Consider the following 21,870-nt stretch of genomic DNA (forward strand, 5'->3'; position numbering starts at 1 on the left):
TTCTTCTGAATGGATGGAGTGCCACCTTGTTAGAAGCAGTAATATTTTCCAGCATGGGATGCAGAACCTTGAGGATACACTAGAGAAGTTTAGTCTGGAAACTGGAAGAAGGAAAAGGTGGCCTTCTTCAGAGTAGCACAATTTTTTAATTACAGCAAATTCATGGCCTACTGTAACAACGAGGACAAATGTCTTCACCAACAGGAGAAGAGTTGGTGATTTAATCCATGTCTACAAGTCAACCTGGTTTGCAATATTTTCAGCTATTTGATTTTCATACCAATTAGCCCTTTCTGCATTGTTCTCTAGGGTTATATAGCATATACTCAAGTTACAAACGCCTCAGGTTACAAACGCTTTAGGTTACAAACTCCACTAACCCAGAAGAGTTACCTGGAGTTGAGAACTTTGCCCCAGGATGAGAACGGTAACCGTGTGCAGTCGGCGCAGCAGCAGCAAGAGGCCCCATTAGCGAAAGCACGCCTCTAGTTAAGAACAGTTTCAGGTTAAGGACGGACCTCCAGAACGAATTAAGTTCATAACTAGAGGTACCACTGTAAAGGCAAATAGGACATATTTATACTATACAGCCCTAGAGAACAATGCACAAAGGAGAGTGATCTTCACAGGTAGTTCAGAGTCCGTTCCAAAATGACAAATAAACATCATAGGAGATGCAAAGTTTGCATCACTCACAGCTTCTGCTCTTAAGAATGGGAATAACTCCAACAGGAAATGAAGAGTGTACTTCATTTGAACTTGACAAAACTACCAAAAGGTCAAGCATTATATGATACGTGTCTGTCTGCTATTCTTTCCTTTATCTAAAACTGGGGAAGAAAATGATTCCACTCATCGGAAGCAGAACCAAATTTGTACAGTGTAAAGTATTTGAATAATTCAAGTATCTTGAAGCCAGCTAAAAAAGTTGCATCTCAATACTTAGTTTGATTTCTATGACCTGAGCCCAACTGCATGGAACTATTTTTATTGATCCCATTTCCCGCCAGCCCCCTGGGATGCTTTTTCCTGGAGTGCCGTTTCAAGGATGTAATTGCTTCTTGCTTCCAGCTTATAGATTCCGGTGAAAATAACCAAAGCACAATGAATCATGTGAAAGCATGAAGGCTTTAAAAAACATCCAGAGTAGATTTTTTTGTTGTTGATTCAGGTTACCTGAAACATGAAATAAAACTAAGGTCAACTATGCTGAGTGTTTCTTTCTCCCTCTACTTCAGAAAAGCTTTTTGGGGCGCGTAGAAACAAACAAATGTGAAAATCAGAACTTGCTGTGCTCTCTCTTTCTCTCCCCCTCCCCTCTCTGTCTACAGGAGATGAATCACTTCTAGACAGACAGAAAGGCCGGACAAGAAAGTTACAAAGGGCTGGACCAGATTGTGTCCTAGGCTCAGTTTCCAGTTGAAAATGGAGGGAAGAGCAGGAATAAGCATTGGCTTGTGACATAGGAGAGCACCAGCAGAAGGACTCAGGGAAGGGCTAGCCATAAAAAAGCAGTTGCAAATGACCTACTAGTGAGAGACATGTGACACAGCAAATGTCTTAAAGGTAAAGGGACCCCTGACCATTAGGTCCAGTCATGGCTGACTCTGGGGATGTGGTGCTCATCTCACTTTATTGGCCGAGGGAGTTGGCGTACAGCTTCCGGGTCATGTGGCCAGCATGACTAAGCAGCGCACGGAAACACCGTTTACCTTCCCACCGGAGCAGTACCTATTTATCTACTTGCACTTTGACGTGCTTTCGAACTGCTAGGTTGGCAGGAACAGAGACCGAGCAACAGGAGCTCACCCCGTCGCGGGGATTCGAACCGCCAACCTTCTGATCAGCAAGTTCTAGGCTCTGTGGTTTAACCCACAGCACCACCAGCAAATGTCTTAGAGGAGGTGAAAACTGGTAGAGTAATGGAGGTACATTCCGAAGATCTCCACAAGTCAAGGGAGCCAGCCTGCAGAAATCACAGGATCTCCTGCATTATTGTAGCTCAACCACTGCAGCAAGTCGAGTGCAAACTATGCATTCAGGGCATAGCTGTCAACTTACAGATTTGAAAATAAGGGACCAGCAGCTAAAATAAGGGACCTGCAGCCTCACCTGTTCCAGGCACTCCAGTCTTCCTGTCCTCCTGCAGTCTGGTCAAACTCATGCTGGTAGCTTCGAGAACACTGTCCAACCAACTTTGTAACCAGAGGTTCAACTGAATAGAATCTGAATCACATGCACCACAAAGCCTATGCAGCCTCAACTTAAGATGGCTCCCCGGCCTGGCTTTGCACTGCAAAGTTTGCAGCAACACGTGCAACAAAACGGCGTCCAGCATTCAAAAAACCCCTCAGCTTGCATTAACTAGCCACACACAAGGCATGCAAGCTCCACCCCCCAGTCGTTCTTAGACTTCTTATTGGGTGAGCAACACAGCCAAGCAACACAGTTGGAGCCTCCCTCCTCCCTGGCCGGCAGTGAAGGAGGGAGAGGAGATGCTTCCTTTGAAATTTAAGGGACATCATTTAAGGGACATTTAAGGGACAGATATCAATAAGGGACAGCAGCAGGACATGGCACTGGAATAAGGGACTGTCCCTTCAAATAAGGGACACTTGACAGCTATGATTCAGGGTAGTGGACCCTGTTGGTTTCTGCTTTCTTCTCTGTGCAGCGAAGTGCTTGTCATGAGACAGGTTGTTTACATTCCACAGAGTCTGTACTGTTGGAGGTTTTCCCACGGGAATAGGAGACTGGATATGACGTACACTGGTTTCCTGTTTTTCACTGTTCTTTGCAGTTTCAGTTTGTGATTCTCTCCGTGCTTTAGAGGAGAGATGACGCTTTCTCTGCTCCGGCAGAGGGAAAATGTTTTTCTGTAACTTACCAGCTTTGAACTGTAAATAAAGTAGTATAGAGCATGTTGGCTCATACTTCTCATCATTCCGCTGTGCACTGGACACTGCTTATCTCCAACAGACCCAAGCCTATGGAACTCCCTCCCACCTGAGATTAGACAGGCACCCTCCTTGGAGAGCTACAGGAACATGACTAAGGCTTTCTTATTCCGGCAGGTATTTTAAGATAGTGTTCTGTTTTCTGATAAATGTTATTGTTTTGTTGTCCCATTTCCTGAGGACTATATTTATGTACCCCACTTAGAAATGCCATGGATTGAGACATATGTAAAATGTCCTAAATAAAGTTGAAGAGGATGTTCAGAAGTCCCTGAAGAATCAGAGAAAATGTTCTGATCCTCCATTTTGCGTCCAAGCTCTACCTTCACATCCCAGCATCCTTTGCAGCCTATTCGCTCACAGAACTCTCCAGGTCTCCCAAGTACAAGGGAAAGCACTGGAAAGGACCGAGGAGGACACAGTGGAATTTTGATCTGGCAAAGAAACATCTGTATCAATAATTCCTAGCAGGGGAAAGGAGATTAGACAAGGATGCACATTGAAAAGAAACCTTTTGAGAGAAAAACCCAATACGAGAATGAAGGATAGGGCAGATAAAATTTGTGATGCTATATCTCCTTGAGGGCCTCCTTCCTTTCCACAGGCTACTCACAGAAATGTCTACAGCACAGGCTTCGGGCAGTAAAAGGTCTGATCCTCTTTCTATATGCCCTCTAGTCATGCCTTTAGCAAGTATTGCTATGGGGCACTTTTGCAGGAGGTGAACTGTGAATGTAGCAGCAAACTGGAACGAAGCAGCACTTTATGTAGCAACTGCCTCTAATGATGTGGAAGGAAGCAAATCGGTCCAAGACAGACATGAGCATATCAATATCCTATAGCACACCCAGGCCAAGTCACCATGAAATTCAGTCTAATTATAAAATTTATCTCACACTACCCAGGGCAACCTCCAATTGTTGTTCTGTCTTGTGATTCATCCCACCCCTCAGAGCTTTATTCTTTGTGCCCCCACCTCCAGCCTCCCTTGACTGAGCATTCCTAATACACGGGGACAGCAGTACAAGAAGGAAATTCCATCATTTGGTTTGTCAGGGCTCTAAAAAACATGAAGCAAGCCTCTCCCCGGAGAAACAGATAGCTGCTTAGAAAGAAATACGCAGGGACTGGAGACAAAAAGAGCAAGAGACAAGAGCAGAGATGTAAGACAGGAAAGGGAAGAATGAAATGAAAGTGTCCTTTCCGAAGATGCACAAATACTACTCAAAACTTGAAGTGGGTGTTCCTTACTATCATCAATAATCAGATCACTCCTAAATTCTGTATACAGGTAATTACAGTATGTCACAGAACAGTGAAAAGCACCGGCAAGAGCAGCCAAGCCTTGGGAGCAGTGTGAACTTTTTATACTTTTCACTTGTGACTCCGCAGCTTTGGGGAGGCGATGGCTCCTTAACTGTAGTTAAGGAGGGGGGTCTAGGTTTGTACATAATGCCAAGCTATGGTTAATCTTAACGAAGGTTACTTAACTAAGGTTAACTAATTAAACCAATTGCAAACATTAGTTAATGAGCAACCTTTAACCACAGTTGATAAACCGTTGTTGTTGTTGTTGTTGTTGTTTGCATTCCACCCTATACCCACAGGTCTCAGGGCGGTTCAAGCTGCTGGGCTGGGCTGGGTTCGCATGTAACACTGAGCCATGGTTTAGCATTATATGTGAACCAGGCCAATGTGTTTATCACATAGTCCCTACGAGATTTCATCATGCAGTGAAAATACCCTTTCAGATTAAAAATAAATGCTCCCAAGCAACAACAAATTGGAGGAGGAACATATAAAATAAATGAATAGGAATGTATGTAAGGTAGGGATTTTTCACATGCGTCCTCCCAGAAATGGCAATGTTCAGAGAGCCTCTTGAAGTTCTAGTGCTAGACTGGAAAAAGCACACAAATAAAGGAAGTCACAGCAGAAGAAAGCAACATCGGATATCGGATATCTACACTACACGACACCAGGGAATCTAAAATAGACGATTCATGATGAAGAAAGCATTAGTGGTAAAATGCATCTTCTTCTAAGATGAGTCCTGGTCACCATAAGAAGTAAACATTTTGGCTTGAGCAAGCCAAACATGCCCTTCACAAGAGCAGACAGGAGGACATGGCAGAGTAACTCTGACTGATATGGTCCTTATCGGCCAATTACACCTGTTTTATGGCCTCTCTGTGCTTTAAAAGAACAATGCACTGCCCAAACACTTTCCAAACAGAATTATCTTCAGTGTCAATGTTTAAAACATTTGAATATAAGATAACCTTCCTCATTCAATTACTTTGTACCCTTTAAAATAAAAATAAAGCAGAGTAACATTGACAACTGGAGAGTGATTTCAGAGGTGCCATTCCAGATCCCATCTCAAAATGATAAAATGCCTACCTCTTGCTGATTCCTCTGTATTTCCTTACCCACGAAACAAACATTTAGAAGTGTGAACTCTTCCTTTTAAGCATTACATGTATGGACCACTAAAGCTTCAGAAAAGGGAAACTAAAATTATCAAAAGGAAGGAGCAGCTCCACCTACGAAGAAAGGCTGGAGTGTTTGGGACTATGTAAAAGTTATCATATTTCTCCTGGCCTCCTGCAACCTTCTATTTCCATGTCGGTTTTTCCAAAGCTGAAACACAATAAAACCTTTTTGTTATCTCTCCCCCACATCCTCCCTCTTGTTCAAAAAATGAGGTACTAGAGTATTTGATTACACATAACTGGGAGTGCATGGGACGCGGGTGGCACTGTGGGTTAAACCACAGAGTCTAGGGCTTGCTGAACAGAAGGTCGCGGTTTGAATCCCTGCAATGGGGTGAGCTCCCATTGCTCGGTCCCAGCTCCTGCCCACCTAGCAGTTCGAAAGGATGTCAAAGTGCAGGTAGATAAATAGGTACTGCTCCGGCAAGAAGGTAAACGGTGTTTCCGTGCGCTGCTCTGGTTCACCAGAAGCTGCTTAGTCATGCTGTCCACATGACCCAGAAAAACTGTCTGTGGACAAACGCCGGCTCCCTCGGCCAGTAAAGCAAGATGAGCGCCGCAACCTCAGAGTCGTCCGCGACTGGAGTTAATGGTCAGGGGTCCCTTTACCTTTAACTGGGAGTTCAATTGGGCAAATTCAAGAGGTGAGTGCTAGCCATTTTCCTGATAAGGAACGACACAGAAAATTAAAAGCATACATATTTGTAAGCAGCTGTTGTGAGACAGTTCATTAGCGCTCCTGTTACGTATCACCGTCAGGAAATGCACACAACATTAAGGCTATGTGTGAAACTTCATCACCGTTTGGGACTGAGCTATCTGCACAGCTGTCAACCTAAGCCAGCCCAATGCAATAGCAGTATAAACCTATCACTGTGCAGAAGAGAGATGCAAGTAACAGTGCAATTCCCTGCAAAGTTAAAACCACACCAGGTGTGACTGGCAAGAGCAGCAAGGCCTCTATCAGCAACTGGCAGGAGACAGAAATCCCCCACCTGTTATCCAGGGGCGTTGGATGATTGCCAAGATACAGCTGCTTTTAAAGATTTTTGTTGTCGCTGTTGTACATCACTCGCTGCCAATGATGCTTGGACTGCATTAGCACACACAGGCACGGCAGCTTGACAAGGCATGGGGAGACTATTGTACACAGACCAGCAAATATTGGCAGAGAAGAGAGATCAAAGGCAGTGTAGGGTTTGGGGTGGGGGGCCCTTGGCTAGGAAGCCAGCCGTTCTGTGACCCAGGCTGAGAGCACAAAAAGCCAGTACAGTGGTACCTCGGGTTAAGTATTTAATCCGTTCTGGAGGTCCGTTCTTAACCTGAAGCACCACTTTAGCTAATGCGGCCTCCTGCTGCCGCCGGAGCACGATTTCTGTTCTCATCCTGAAGCAAAGTTCTTAACCTGAAGCACTATTTCTGGGTTAGCAGAGTCTGTAACCTGAAGCATATGTAACCTGAAGCATATGTAACCCGAGGTACCACTGTAAAAAGGTTTGACAATAAAAAAGTCAAAGATTGCTGGAGCACTGTTGGAAATGCTAATACATATACTAAAAAAAAGTGGGAAGGATCTCTACATTTGTACACATAATATTACTTACCTGTAATCAAAGACGCAGGCAGACAAAAAACAAACAAACAAACAAACTAGACACCATTTTGTGGAAGAGTTCAAGATAACGTCCCAAATTCACTACAACTGTGGGAAAATGCTTGTTCTAAAGAGTAGAATTGTGGACAATATACACTTGCAATACAGCAGTCAGAACAGTGTCCATTATAAATGCCACAGGAGAAAGACCTTGAAAAGCAATTAATTGATCACCGAGCATTAAAAATATGATATACTTACACAAATGACAGTTCCTTTAAAAAAAAATTACTTTGGCAGGACAGGAAGCTGCTGTTTTGCCAAATTAAATCCTTCAAAGATTTTCTCTCCTGCTAAGCTCTCGCAATCAGCTTTCTTAGATTTTTATGACAAAGCAGCCATAGGCGAATGATTCAGTGAGCAATTATGGTGCGAACATGACTCTGGTCAGCACAGTCAATATCTGTATTTGTTAATGCTTCCTTTAAAAGGGAACAAAGGGGGTGAAATAATAAAATATTGATATTTTTTTTTAGTCATAAGGCAAGAGTTCATCATCCTGTGCCATATACCACATGAAAGAAAACCTTGATCTAAAACTGTCTTCCTGTCTCAATTTAGAAGGAGCCGAATTAAAATGTGTCAAAGGAAAAGATCAACAAATACTAGGAGATGCCAAGCAAGTAAAAGAGAGGAACACCAATAAACATGAGAGCAAGAGAGGCAATTTAGTACCATTAAGAAATATGATTCTTTCTTTTTTTAAAAGCCAAGTATGCAAAGCTTCCAAAGGAGAAAATAAAATGCACCACACCCCAAAGATACAGCTATTCAAGCATTGGAAAACAGAATTTGACAATATTTCATTACTTTAAGCATTGCTGGGAGAGGGGCAGTTAATGTTCCCAGAATTGTTTTAATCTTGATTTTGCAGGCCTTTTCTGCCTCTGAGGCTGTGAATGAATGGACTACATCATCTTAGTGCCACAGCCCCAAGGGCAGATTAAAACATCTCTCTCTCTTTTCCAAATGCTTATTTGCAGCGCTTACAATTATTTATCCCCCCCCCCTTTGAATGCAGTGTTTATTTTATTATTATATTATTTAGAATTTGTGCACCCAGAGGTTTATCAGAGCGATAAAAAGAATAAAACCAAACTATAAAACCACAAAATACATAATCAAAATAAAAACAACAACCCAATAACCACCACTCCCGGCAAAAAAAAATCTCCACCACATTTAAAAAGGGAATAAGATATCAATCAGATCAACCAAAGACCTGCTTTAAAAGGAACGTTTTTTTGCCTGCCACCTAAAGGTGAATAATGAAGGCACCTGGCGAACTTCCCTGGGGAGAGCATTCCATAGATGGGGAGCCACTGCAGAGAAGGCCTGGTCATGTTGCCACCCTCTGGACCTCTTGAGGAGGAGGCACATGAAGAAGGGCCTTGGGAGATGATCTCAGGGTCTGGGTAGGTTCATGTGGAAAGAGGCGGTCCTTGCGGTATTGCAGTCCTGAGCCATTGAAGGCTCTATAGGTCAAAACCAGCACTCTGAATTGGGCCCGTTAACTAACTGGTAGCCAGTGCAATCAAGGATCAGTGTAATATGCTCAAACCGTGTTGCACGGGTGAGCAACCTGGTCGCTAAATTCTGAATTAGGTTTGAAAGATACAGATAGAGCTGAACATATTGCAAACAATGAATTCCAACAAGAGGCAACGAAGTTGCCAACTTCTGCATCGGATTCCCAAAGAGAACAACTGTTTGGACTTTCCAGGATATCAGTCCAACTGAACCCTGTCCAATTACCTGTCTCCAAATTCAAAATGTCAACTCCTTTCTTTTCCCATACACACACCCCTATATAGAGCACTGGTCTCAGACCCTGCTCTCGCAGGTAAACAACTTCAGTCATTAGCTGGAGGAAACATCAATCAACCATTCTGAAATACAGTGGTACCTCGGGTTAAGAACTTAATTTGTTCTGGAGGTCTGTTCTTAGCCTGAAACTGTTCTTAACCTGAAGCACCACTTTAGCTAATGGGGCCTTCTGCTGCCGCTGCACTGCCAGAGCACAATTTCTGTTCTCATCCTGAAGCAAAGTTCTTAACCCGAGGTAATATTTCTGGGCTAGCAGAGTCTGTAACCTGAAGCATATGTAACCTGAAGCGTATGTAACCCGAGGTACCACTGTATTTTCCAAGTACTCAGCTGAACACAAGGATATTAACTGACCCAACAGACAAGAAGGTGAGGCCTTTTTGCCCCTCATTAAAATCATCTCCCTTTGGCTATCCGATTAGCTTTGTAGCACCAGAACATCCTCAGATTTGCAATGTGAAATGTGATTCCTAATTGGCAATAGCTGGCATTATAGACTTTTTGGGGAGAAGCAACACAGCAATAATGGAGCGGAGCAGGCACTATATTTGGACTCGGACCAAATCATGTGAAAAGAACACTAACTCCGAGTGCTATGGGGAGACATTGTTCCCTCCGAAAGCTCACTTTTCAACTTAAGCATTCAGCCTAGCATTAAATATTACTGCTGCCTTGCCAGCCCTTCTCCCCATCCGTCTCACCTAACTTTTCTCTGCACTGTTCAGCAGCTGCTGTGGTTTTATTGAGCCACATCTCCGGAGCTGTCGAAGAAAGTCAGCCGTCAGCACAAACAGACTTGCAGGTTCTGCAGCAAAGTTATGCTCCGAGCGCGTGGCAAAATGCTGCAACACAGGAAGTTTTTCAACACAGACAAAAAAGCCTACAATCATTAGTACCAAAGGGATGCACTTAAAATTAAATAAATCATGATGTGCTTAAGAAATCCTAAAATCCAACTGAATGGCAGGTTTTTTGTATATGCATACAGTGGTACCTGTGAACGGGACCCGAAGTTTCCGCAACCGGAGAGACCGCTTTCACAACCCAAAGTTTACGTTACCCGAGGGAAACATAACCCGAAGTTCCACTGTACTTGAGAGCATCATCATATGGGAGCAAAGCTGTATGGGCTCCACTCTGATGCCCAAAATACTGCTTTCAACACTTTATTATTCAAGGATTCTATTTGCACTCTTGTTATCTCTTATTCTGCAACGGCAGCGCCCTTTTCATTGTGAAACCCCCCTCTATCAAATTCTCTACTTAGAAAGATGTGCAAGGCCGCTTCCTCCCCTATATTGCTTTCAGTGATAGGTGGAAACTTCCCTATTTCCGTTTTTTAAAATATATAACAGCTGATGGTCATAGAATCATTGAATTGCAGAGTTGCAAGGGACTCCAAGGATCATCTAGTTCCACCCCCTGCAATGCCGAAATATGCAGTTGTCACATAAGGGGATCAAACCTGCAACCTTGGCATCATCAGCACCACACTTTGTTATCCTTACTGCTGTTGTTTTAGTTTTGACGTCTGTAACACACACTTACTTCGTAAATGCTTCCGAAGATTAGATTTACCACTACAATTTGGTTTTATTCTTTCATTGAAAATGCTCTTTGGAATTAGAAAAAGAAAAGCAATTAAAATATTCTAAACAAACCAGTAGGAATTTTGAACAACATACTTCAAAAATAAGGGCCCCCTCCGCCAAATTACTTTGGCATCAGAGTCAAATTCCACCTGATTTATAAAGCAATAAGCAGCTAGATGCATATCTGGAAATAAGCTATTTTTCTAGATTAATTACATGCCCACCCTTGGTGAATATTATGAACTTTTCAAGTAAGCAGCATCAGTGATTTTGATAGATGAAGACATGAAAAGAAATTGGTTCGTTCGTTCTCTCTCTCTCTCTCCCGCTTGGCTTCTTTTCCAAGTGCCTAAGAATGTAGAATATCAACTGAACATACTAACTTCATTATCATACGAATGTAACACTGAAAACAAAGCAAATGTTGCACTTTGCATAAACCATTTATTCAAAAATCCATCCCAGACTGAAATTTCAAATGTGCATGCTAGTTTCTCGAAAACTATTGCAATGAATCAAATGTGGTTTTATGGCTGCAAAATGTAGCTCAGCCACTCCTCCCGCTACTCAGTCATTGTGTGCTAATCTACAGCAGTCTGCCTCTATCTTGATTTTAATCTTTCCGTCTTGTTACAAACAATAGCACAGCGGGAGACAAAAGAGAAGATCATACAGTGGAACGTTAAAACGGTTTAAAAAAAATGCAAATTAAAGAATTCAAATTAAAGGGGAGATTAAAAGGAGGATTTGCACTGAAACCCCACCTTTCCGAGAGGAAAGTGGGATACCTCCTCAGGCATTCAGCCCTATGTTTTTAAAACTGCCCACTGCTTCTCACCATCCTTTGGTCTAAGTGACACCAAAAGTTTGGCTTTCCCTTTTGTCCATTTAATCAGGAACTCAGGGTTCAACACGAAAACTAAATAAAATCCATGTTCTGCCAAGTAAAGGTAAAGGGACCCCGAGCATTAGATCCAGTCGTGGCCGACTCTGGGGTTGCGGCGCTCATCTCGCTTTATTGGCCAAGGGAGCCGGCGTACAGCTTCTGGGTCATGTGGCCAGCATGACTTAGCCGCTTCTGGTGAACCAGAGCAGCGCACGGAAACGTCGTTTACCTTCCCTCCGGAGCTGTACCTATTTATCTACTTGCACTTTGACGTGCTTTCGAACTGCTAGGTTGGCAGGAGCAGGGACCGAGCAACGGGAGCTCACCCCGTCGCGGGGATTCAAACCGCCAAACTTCTGATCGGCAAGTCCTAGGCTCTGTGGTTTAACCCACAGCGCCACCTGTGTCCCTTGTTCTGCCAAGTATGAGGTGTCTAATTTCCATGCAAAATGTTAAGCAAATAAAGGCAGTGGCATACATCTCTCATATATGAAAACAGGAGAAGCAGGAGTGTGGCTGCACCAGTCTATTTCTGATCTGCGTCACTTTCACAGCTCCTAAGTACATTCCATCCAGCTCCACTTGAAGAGTTACTTAGAAATGAGGGGAATCAAGGCTCTTCTTGCTTTCCAGATGATCATTAGCCTGGCAGAGGGGAGCTATATTTGGCTTACCAGAAGGAGTAAGAGGGGAGAATCAATTTGGCAGATTGTGGAAAGAAAATGACTCTTGTTAAAAGCAAGCAGCACTACTGGTAACAAGCCCTTGTCAGAAGCTTGGCCGATAGCCAGAAGTCCACTTGGTTGTGGGCCTGAGGCTGGAAGCACAGCCAGGTTGGCAAGTTCCACCTGGCATCAAAGCTGCACATCCAAAGGGCGGGGAGGTACTTGGCATGCCAGTGTCTGTTATCTCATAGAAGTGTTTCCAGAAGAGAAAAGGAGGCAAGCAAAACAAAACACCAAATGTACACAGACGTGTACCTAGGGCAGGAGAAGCATAAATTAAACTGGAAATCATAACCAGAACAATCAGGACTAGCAGTGGTGTGTGGTCAGTGGACTAGGGGGACTAGGCTAGTCCCCTAAATGTTCCCAGTAAATCAGAATATTAAAATATTAAAGCCTGGCGCCTACTTCCCAAAGTCCAGGAAGCTTCTGCCTAGCTTAGGGAGGGAGGTGCAATGCTTCAATGGGGTCCAACAGCCCTCCCACCACCTTCCTAAAGCCCTCCCAGCTTTGGGAAGGAAGCAGCAGGGCTCCAGCACACAGCACCCACTATTGGCCTTGTCCGCTCAATCTGTTGGAACCTGTAGGGGAAGTCCCTAATTCAACAAGGCTTTGAGACTCATCGACTACCCTCCCCTGGTTTAGCCAGTCAGTCGAAGCCATTCCCCAGCGTGTGGCCACCGTCACATGCTGACAATTTCTAGGAGCCACAGATGAGAGCTGAGTGCAGGGTGGGGACCAAAGGTGAACAAACTACCCCACAAGGAGCACGACGTATCCCCCACCGGAGGTACTACCCCTCACCCAACGCTCCCAATCTACCAACAGAAAAATATTTATTGCATGGTGACATTTAGATATGGCAGAATAAAGGTGTTCCTAAATCATTAATTTCAGAAGCATTCCAGCAAATCAAAAGACCACAGAAGTAACAACTCAGAGTCCCAGCAACATATTTTGTTTACATTATCAGTAATTATTTAAATTTCCATCCCAGATTTGTTGCACACAGTTGAAAGGCAGGTTCAAGGTTGAGATTAATGACAATGGTGAAACAGAGACCCAGATTAAGCAAGGAGTCTTTGAAGCCTTCATTCTCACGCTACTAGAACAACGTGGTCGGAACCTCAGATGGGTGGAACAAATACTAAGAGCTGACAAGAGCAAGAGCAAGGCGATTAATGAGCCTGCAACCCCAGCTTTACTTAACGTGTAAAGCAAACTGCAAGCAAAACTCTTAATACCAAATAATAGCCTCAGCATCCACGGATTGTGAAAAGAAGACCAAAGCCTCTACAATAATGAAGGGCAGGGTCTGGGAATGGTAATAAATTCAAGTGCAATTTGTTATCCACTAGGCCATCCTTCACTGCATAACAATTCAAGCACAAATTATAAAATCCTCCAATTTAATCCCCAAGTACCTGAGCAACTCCGAGAGAGCAAATTTAATCCTACATGCAAAGGCCTACAGCTTCCAGGATGAAAGATTCTGGTTAAAGCATGACGTTTACTTTATTAATCATCTTGCATTTTGTAAATTACAGAGTTTTAATTTGTAATAGATGTCATTAGGAAGCCCTCAAGCCCCATTTAATAACCTTGAGAATGAAATTCCCTTCCCAAAGTTTCCTTCAGTAGTTATTTCCCACATGCCTCTTTTAACTACTTGCCGCCCTATAGCAGCCATGGCCTAATCATCTTGCCTTAGCCACAAGCAAACGAATTCACTTGCATGAGATTTCAGGATGCTCATTTACACATCCCTGCAGTTTGTACACACACTTGCATCACCAAGAGGCAAAGATGTATTGGCAACAGAAACCGCTGAGAAGAAATGCCAACAGTTAATTCATTCAGATGAACTATTTGATTATTAATTTTCTACTCAGAGAGTACCCGACAACAGATATGCTCCAGAGTGAAATCTGCGCTGTTAACCACTCCGAAGCCCAAAATGGAAAAAAAAGATATGTAAGTGTACATTTTATCATCACAAAACTTCTACTGCACAGTTCAAGAAGGACACTGACAAACTGGAACGTGTCCAGAGGAGGGCAACCAAAATGGTCAAAGGCCTGGAAACAATGCCTTATGAGGAAGGGCTAAGGGAGCTGGGCATGTTTAGCCTGGAGAAGAGGAGGTTAAGGGGTGATATGATAGCCATGTTCAAATATATAAAAGGATGTCACATAGAGGAGGGAGAAAGGTTGTTTTCTGCTGCTCCAGAGAAGCAGACACAGAGCAATGGATCCAAACTACAAGAAAGAAGATTCCACCTAAACATTAGGAAGAACTTCCTGACAGTAAGAGCTGTTCGACAGTGGAATTTGCTGCCAAGGAGTGTGGTGGAGTCTTCTTCTTTGGAGGTCTTTAAGCAGAGGCTTGACAACCATATGTCAGGAGTGCTCTGATGGTGTTTCCTGCTTGGCAGGGGGATGGACTCGATGGCCCTTGTGGTCTCTTCCAACTCTATGATTCTATGATTCTATGAAAGCATTACACTGCTAGTGCTGCCCACAGAACAGTATTCCCAATACATTCACTGAATAAGTGTGCCCGACATATTACCCTAGAAGTGTTGAAGTTTTTTAAAATTCAAAGCACATCAGTATTGTGCCTGACATAAAAGGAAGTCTACCTCATCCACTTAACAGAGTTACGATAGCTAAGAAAATGACTTTACCTGGGTAGATGTATCTAGCATTGAAACAGCAGCATAACTGCAGATACAACACTTCATTAAGTTCGGTAATTATGGATATGCAATATGCACAGCTCAAGGACAGCAGCAGATGCTTACAAGGATGAGCAAGATGCACTTTTTGTTCCAGTGTTTTTAAGAGTCAAAACTGAAACCAACTATCTGGATGACCCATAGCCTAAAAAATCTAGAGGAACTGGGATCTTACATGAGCTTCCTCATGGCAGGCACATGGAAAGTTAAGTTTAACATGGTCGTCCCTGTCTATATGAAGAGCCCTTCGCCTTCATCGCTAAGTGCAACTCTAATTCCAACAATTTTGGTAGTCGCTTGACAGATAAATGTTGGATGTTACCAGGAGCAGCTCTCTTATATCAAACAATTAGATGTCTGTCTGGAAGGTAGAATGCCCTGTCTGTTGATCCACATGACCATATTAATTTGTATCTCAGGCACCGGCACTCAAATGAATCTCTTAATCCTTTTATTTTGACAATATTAGATTGAGTATGTGAACGACACTGTGTGTGTGTGTGTGTGTGTGACTAATAATAATAATAATAATAATAATAATAATAATAATAATATATTATTTATACCTCACCCATCTGGCTAAGTTTCCCCAGCCACTCTGGGCGGCTTCCAACAAAATATTAAAATACAATAGTGTGTCAAACATTAAAAACTTCCCTAAAAAGGGCTGTCTTAAGATGTTTTCCAAAAGTCTGGTAGTTGTTTTTCTCTTTGACATCTGGTGGGAGGGCGTTCCACAGGGCGGGTGTCACTACCAAGAAGGCCCTCTGCCTGGTTCCCTGTAACTTGGCTTCTCGCAGTGAGGAAACTGCCAGAAGGCCCTCGGCGCTGGACCTCAGTGTCCAGGCGGAACGATGGGGGTGGAGACACTCCTTCAGGTATACTGGACCGAGGCCATTTAGGGCTTTAAATGTCAGCACCAACACTTTGAATTGTGCCCAGAAACGTAGTGGGAGCCAGTGTAGGTCTTTCAAGACCGGTGTTATGTGGTCTCGGCAGCCGCTCCCAGTCACCAGTCTAGCTGCCACACTCTGGATTAGTTGTAGTTTCCGGGTCACCTTCAAAGGTAGTCCCACATAGAGCGCATTGCAGTAGTCCAAGCGAGAGATAACTAGAACATGCATCACTCTGGCGAGACAGTCCACGGACAGGTAGGGTCTCAGCCTGCATACCAGATGCTGGTAAACAGCTGACCTGGACACAGAATTGACCTGCGCCTCCATGGAAATGACTCCTAGGCTGCGCACCTGGTCCTTCAGGGGCACAGTTACCCCATTCAGGACCAGGGAGTCCTCCACACCCGCCCGCCTCCTGTCCCCCCCAAAACAGTACTTCTATCTTGTCGGGATTCAGCCTTAATCTGTTAGCCGCCATCCACGAATAAGGCTGTCTATAGCAGCTCATGCAACTATAAACCAATTACCAGCTAAAGTACCTTTTTATGATGAAGCAAAATGCACAGCTAACACCTTGATGATTTTGCCTGGCTCAAGTCACTGGCTTCCCTCTAAGGCTGGGAAATACTGTCTGCACATTTGGTATTGAAATTACGTTTGACATTTATGGGAGGAACCTGGGGGATTGTGAAGCAGCAGACTTTTCCCACATCAGTGCTGTGGCAGTCAAGAAACCAGGGAAAGGGGGGATTAGCATAGTGAAAAGGCACACTTAAGAAAAATCATTAGAATTAAAAAAAGAGGAGAAAAGACACCAGAGGGATATTTCCCCCCCCCCCCCCAAGGTACGCTTGCACTCCCTTTGCACTGTCTGCAATCCAATTTAGAATTAAACCGATCACTCTGCATCTGAAAATTGTTGGGGATTGAACTACATTTCAAACTGTGAAATGCATTTCCCCAGTTGCTTTTTATGCTCGAACACCAGGAAATGTTCACCTGCTAACCTGTCATAAGAACAAAAGAGGAATCCATCAGAGCAGCGGCGTAGCTAGCCACTCGGGTGCCTGGTAGCGGGGTCACGTCCTGCAGCCGGGGGCAGGGAGATCCACCCATGGGGGCGGGGCAAGCTGCCCATAGGGGCAGGGTAATCCGCCCATGGGGGCGGGGCAAGCCTCTCCACCGCCTCCCCCTCAGCTGTAGGGTGGCTGAGGGAGAGGCAGTAGGCAAGCGCAAGTCCCACACTGCCATTTCAGGCAGCGCGAAACCTGCCGGCGCCTAAGCCACCACTTCAATCCTAAAAAGTTTCATGAGCCCCATTTTTTTGTTTTAAACTCATTTTGTCACACACACACCTCTCAGTGATGACACCCAGGACAGGCCACACACTCCACACACCCCTTCCTCCGCCGCTGCATCAGAAGGCAGAAATTTGGCCGAAGCAGCCAAAAAAACCCCTCTTCTTAATGGGCCAGGCTTGATGCTGCACTAAATATGAGCAGTTGCCCTTCCTTTTCTTCTCTCCCCAATTCATCCTTCAGGGTTTTAAATTCCTTAGGGAAGGGATATGGCACTTTCTTCCTTTGTCCTTATAATATCCTGAGTGGCACACTGCAAAACCAACACTATGCATGTTGGGAGACACACTCACAACCAGAAGCTGCCTTCTTTTTCCAACAACAGAGACTTGGGCCAAGTTATAACGGACAGTTCTAATAGGATTTCAACTCAGAAGCACTTCATCATACTCTCTGGATGCTAGCTCTTCACAAAAAGGAAATATTGCCAGATTTACGTAAGTTATGTAAGAACAGATCTTCTGAACTGTGAAAGTAGATCACATGTACACGCAACGCATGCTTGAAAGCAGTTTCAATTCAAGCAATGCACCAACATGTTAAATGTATATATGGCAGAGGAGAAGGGAAAAGAAACACGTGCAATCTTTTCCCTAGAAGGTCATCTTTTTTATGCCTGGAATATGCCAATCCTACTACCCCACTTCCTGCAGGTTCACTATAATACTTCTGCCATGTTCCCCAGATATTTTTGTCAACCCACCCTGACAGAATTATGACCAAGCAATAATTAAGAGAGGTTGAGTCAAGGGCACTGCCTAGTTATTAGAAGATCGTCTTTCTAAGACTTAGGGATAAAGTCAAGCATTCTATGCTTTCTACTATCACTACACCCATCACTCTGTATCTTGGGGCTTATTTACGTTTTTATCGTATGATGAAATTCAGGCCAGACAGAGAGGCTTCCTGCCCCCTAGACCATTTTCCTCCCAATTGTACTGCCTGGCTCTGAATTAACTGTAAGAGTAATGCCATAACTTCTTGCGTTTAAACTTTAAAATAGAAGTAATGATCCAACAATGCTTAAATGTCAATATCCACATTAGCAGGTAGTATCCATTATAATACGAGACGTCTGTATCAGATGGCCCCAAAAGTCTTTGCAAGGAAATAGCTGGAAAGTTCATGTAAAGTAGCAAATTAATAAAGTTCACTGTTAGTATTTTATTTGTCCTCGCACTTCTTGGCAGTCACGATTCATTTTGTGAAGAAGAAAGAAAGATTTCATCCCAATAGGCAAAAAAGCAAGGAACAGAAATGTCACTGAAGAAATAAAGAGCACTGGTTCCCAGGCATGCATCTTTTTAAAAATAAAATAAAATACAAAAGCAGAAGGAGAGGGAAGAGAAGAAAAAAAAACCTTTTCTCTAGCCAAGAAGAAAAACCAGAGGCCATAACAACAACAAAAGGCATTTTCTCCAAACCACTTCCATGATAATTGCTTACAAATTATATTATTATGTTATCACTACACATAAAAATGCAAACAAGTTATTTTGAGGAGAAAGGAAATGTGTTCTCCCAATTCAAATGCAGTTTAGATTCAAGGTTACCATTCTTGTAAAAGAAATGTTCTATGATTCCAGTAAACTCATGGGAGACTGCAGAACAAGGGCGTACTGCAGGCACTCAATTATCAGCCACCTTTTCCTCTTCCCTCCCCGACCCTTTACCCTTGAGTGTTGTGTTTCGTTTTGTGGGGGGGTTTTAGATCATGAGCTTGAGGTTAGGAACTGTCTTGTTTTGATTGTATGTAAGCAACTCTGGGAGCCTTTTGGGCTGAAGAGCAGGTTACAAATGCTTTAAATAACAAAACAAATTATTTTACTTCTTGTTTGTCCACAGATAAGGCTGCACTGGAGGAACTGCTCTGTTCTGAGCTTAATTTGACCCTAAAGTGTTGGAAAACTTCTAGGAGTAAGGAAATCTGGCTTGTTATGTAAATATTACAAGCTAAATTATATGTACAGGTTTCATGTGAGGTGGAAATATAGGAGCAACAAGATAAAATATGTGAACAGCAATACTGTCTGACTTAGCCAATCGGAGGTGAGATCAAGACAATGCGAATACCGGGGATATCAACAGTATTTGCAAAAACTAATACAGTATTAGTTTGGTTTTTCCTGAAATGTATATTATACCATTCTCTCTTGCCACAAATGCCAAGAGCGACTAACAATCTGAAAAGACCTATTTGAATATCACACTAAAGCACCTGTGACAGGTGGGTTAGTACCGGAATTGCAGCAGGTATACCTTTGTCACAGTATTGCAGGGGATTTTAAAATGTATCTTTTTTAAAAAAAACTCAGACATATTTAACACATCAGACCAGCACTGCCTCCATTGACCTGCGGTCATCAGCTGTTGAAGACTTTCATCTTTCAACAAGCTTTCCAAGTAGAGATTTTTATCTCATTCAGTGCCTGCGCTGGATCTGAAAACATTTATTATTATTATTATTATTATTATTATTATTACAACAACAACAACCTGGCGTGCTCTGGTCCATGGGGTCACGAACTAAATGACTAAACAACAACAACAAATAATAATAATAATAATAATAATAAATTGTTTTCTATTTGTTTTATTGTACCATGAAATTGCTTTGAGATGTTTCATAGGAAGCAATTAATAAATGAAATTAAGTAAATAAGTAATACCCACACTGACGCAGCTAATAAAAAGAAAAAAAACAGGACATCCTATTATGAAGAGGTTTAACTCAGCCACTGTCTGGTACAGTGGTACCTTGGTTTGTATACATCTTGGTTTGCATACATTTCGGATTACAAACCCATCAAACCCGGAAGCATGTGTCCCAGATTGCAACCTTTTTTTTTGGATTATGAACAAATTTTTGGGGGGAGGCCCCATTGGCGAAAGCGCGCCTTGGGTTACAACCTGTTTTGGTTTACAAACGGATCTCTGGAACGGATTATGGTTCTAAACCAAGGTGCCGCTGTATAAAGAAGATAAACTAGCAGCAATATGAGATGCAGATATTAAGACCCACGGAAGTAGTTTGGAGAAACACAGAAGAAGTAAAAAGGAGCCCAGCTTCCAGCTAGTTTCACAATGGAAGAAAATTGTATTTGAAACCAATTCGCTGCGTACATGCATACACACACGTAACAAAGGTGTGTGCATGCATGTATTCATTTTTACATATTGGTTGCATCCTTTGTAGTCAATATCTCAGAATTAGCTGTGGATGGTATATGACAGGATGCTTGCCTGAATGTAGAGCCGTTCTACCTATCCGGATGGACAGCTCGTTGTCATGCTGCCGACGATGTGTGGGCTGCTGCTCATATTTCTCTTTCGCTGCTCTTGAATCGTAGCTCAAAGCCAGTGCTGTGTGAGGAGGCTCAGTGATACCCTGGAAGACAGAGAAACAAACCAGTCATCATTTGATCATATACCAGCCTGGATAGCTCAGTTGGTTTCAGCATGGTGCTGATAACGCCAAGTTTGCAGGTTCGATCCCTGTATGGGAATCTGTGTATTCCTTCACCGCAGGGTTTTGGATTACATGATCCTCAGGGTCTCTTCCAACTCTACAATTCTATGATTTCTCATCCATCTGTATTGCTAATATTATTATTATTATTATTATTATTATTATTAACGTATTATGGACCAATTCTATGCAGTTTTGTATAGAATAACACAGTGGTACCTCAGGTTAAGTACTTAATTCATTCCGGAGGTCAGTTCTTAACCTGAAACTGTTCTTAACCTGAAGCACCACTTTAGCTAATGGGGCCTCCCGCTGCTGCCGCTGCACGATTTCTGTTCTCATCCTGAAGCAAAGTTCTTAACCTGAGGTACTATTTCTGGGTTAGCGGAGTCTGTAACCTGAAGCGTATGTCACCTGAAGTGTATGTAACCCGAGGTACCACTGTAATTTGACTATTCCAAGGTGGAACAGACCCCAATACTGTACAATGCTTATTAATTTATCTGTGTTACAAGTTTCAGCTGGTTGCTCTGCAGTGTGGATTAAGAAAAAACACACCTTTGTTTAAGAGGCTGTCAGTATCCCCTTTGGATATGGACACATGCCTGGTTCACACATTATGGCAAACTACAGTTTAACACATCACAAGCTAACCACAAGTTGTTATACAGACGATCAAGCAAACCAAGTGTTGTACAGCCGAACCTCTACTTCAATTGCCTCTTCTTACAGTCATTCCAAGTCGCAGCTGTGGCAAACCTGGAAGTAACCGGCACATTTGCCGCCATTCGCGCATGCGCAGGAGTGGTGATCGTCGTTCACACATGCACAGAAGCGGGCTATTGCTGCCTGCGCCTGCGCATGACACCTCTCCAGTGGCGTAGTGTGGGTTGTCAGCACCCGGGGCAAGGCAAGTAATTTGTACTCCCTAACCCATGGATTTGCGCCCCCTAATCCATGGATTTGCACCCCCTAATCCATGGATTTGTGCCCCCTAATCCGTGGATTTGCGCCCCCTAACCCTAACCCCCAGATGTTGCGCCCGGTGCAGCCGGCCCCCCTGCACCTCCCACGCTACGCCACTGCACCTCTCTCAGCGACCCGTTTCGACCTCCGGACAGACCTCTGGAACAGATTATGGCCCCAAATAGAGGTTTCACTGTATCTCCAAAGTTTGGATCATTTTCCAGATGTTGTTGCCTTGTGCCTTTGTAGTTAGCACCTGAGGTGGGGCGGCAAAACAAACTACAGTGGTACCTCGGGATAAGTACTTA

At 43.4% G+C, this 21,870-nt stretch overlaps 1 protein-coding gene across 4 annotated transcripts in view; it reads right to left on the reverse strand.

Annotated features, from left to right (window-relative positions):
* SLC39A11 (solute carrier family 39 member 11) overlaps positions 1 to 21,870 on the reverse strand; it is a 270,490-nt gene that overhangs the window by 166,945 nt on the left and 81,675 nt on the right. For 3 of the 4 annotated variants that reach the window (XM_081899865.1, XM_081899862.1, XM_081899864.1), the window contains one exon: positions 20,371 to 20,515. In XM_081899865.1, coding sequence (XP_081755991.1) covers positions 20,371 to 20,515 — 145 coding nt within the window. The remainder of the gene's footprint in view (positions 1 to 20,370; positions 20,516 to 21,870) is intronic. The other variant, XM_081899863.1, reaches the window with a different exon arrangement.

This window comes from Podarcis melisellensis (genome assembly GCF_964234715.1).
Source record: "Podarcis melisellensis genome assembly, chromosome: 2".
NCBI lineage: Eukaryota > Metazoa > Chordata > Lepidosauria > Squamata > Lacertidae > Podarcis > Podarcis melisellensis.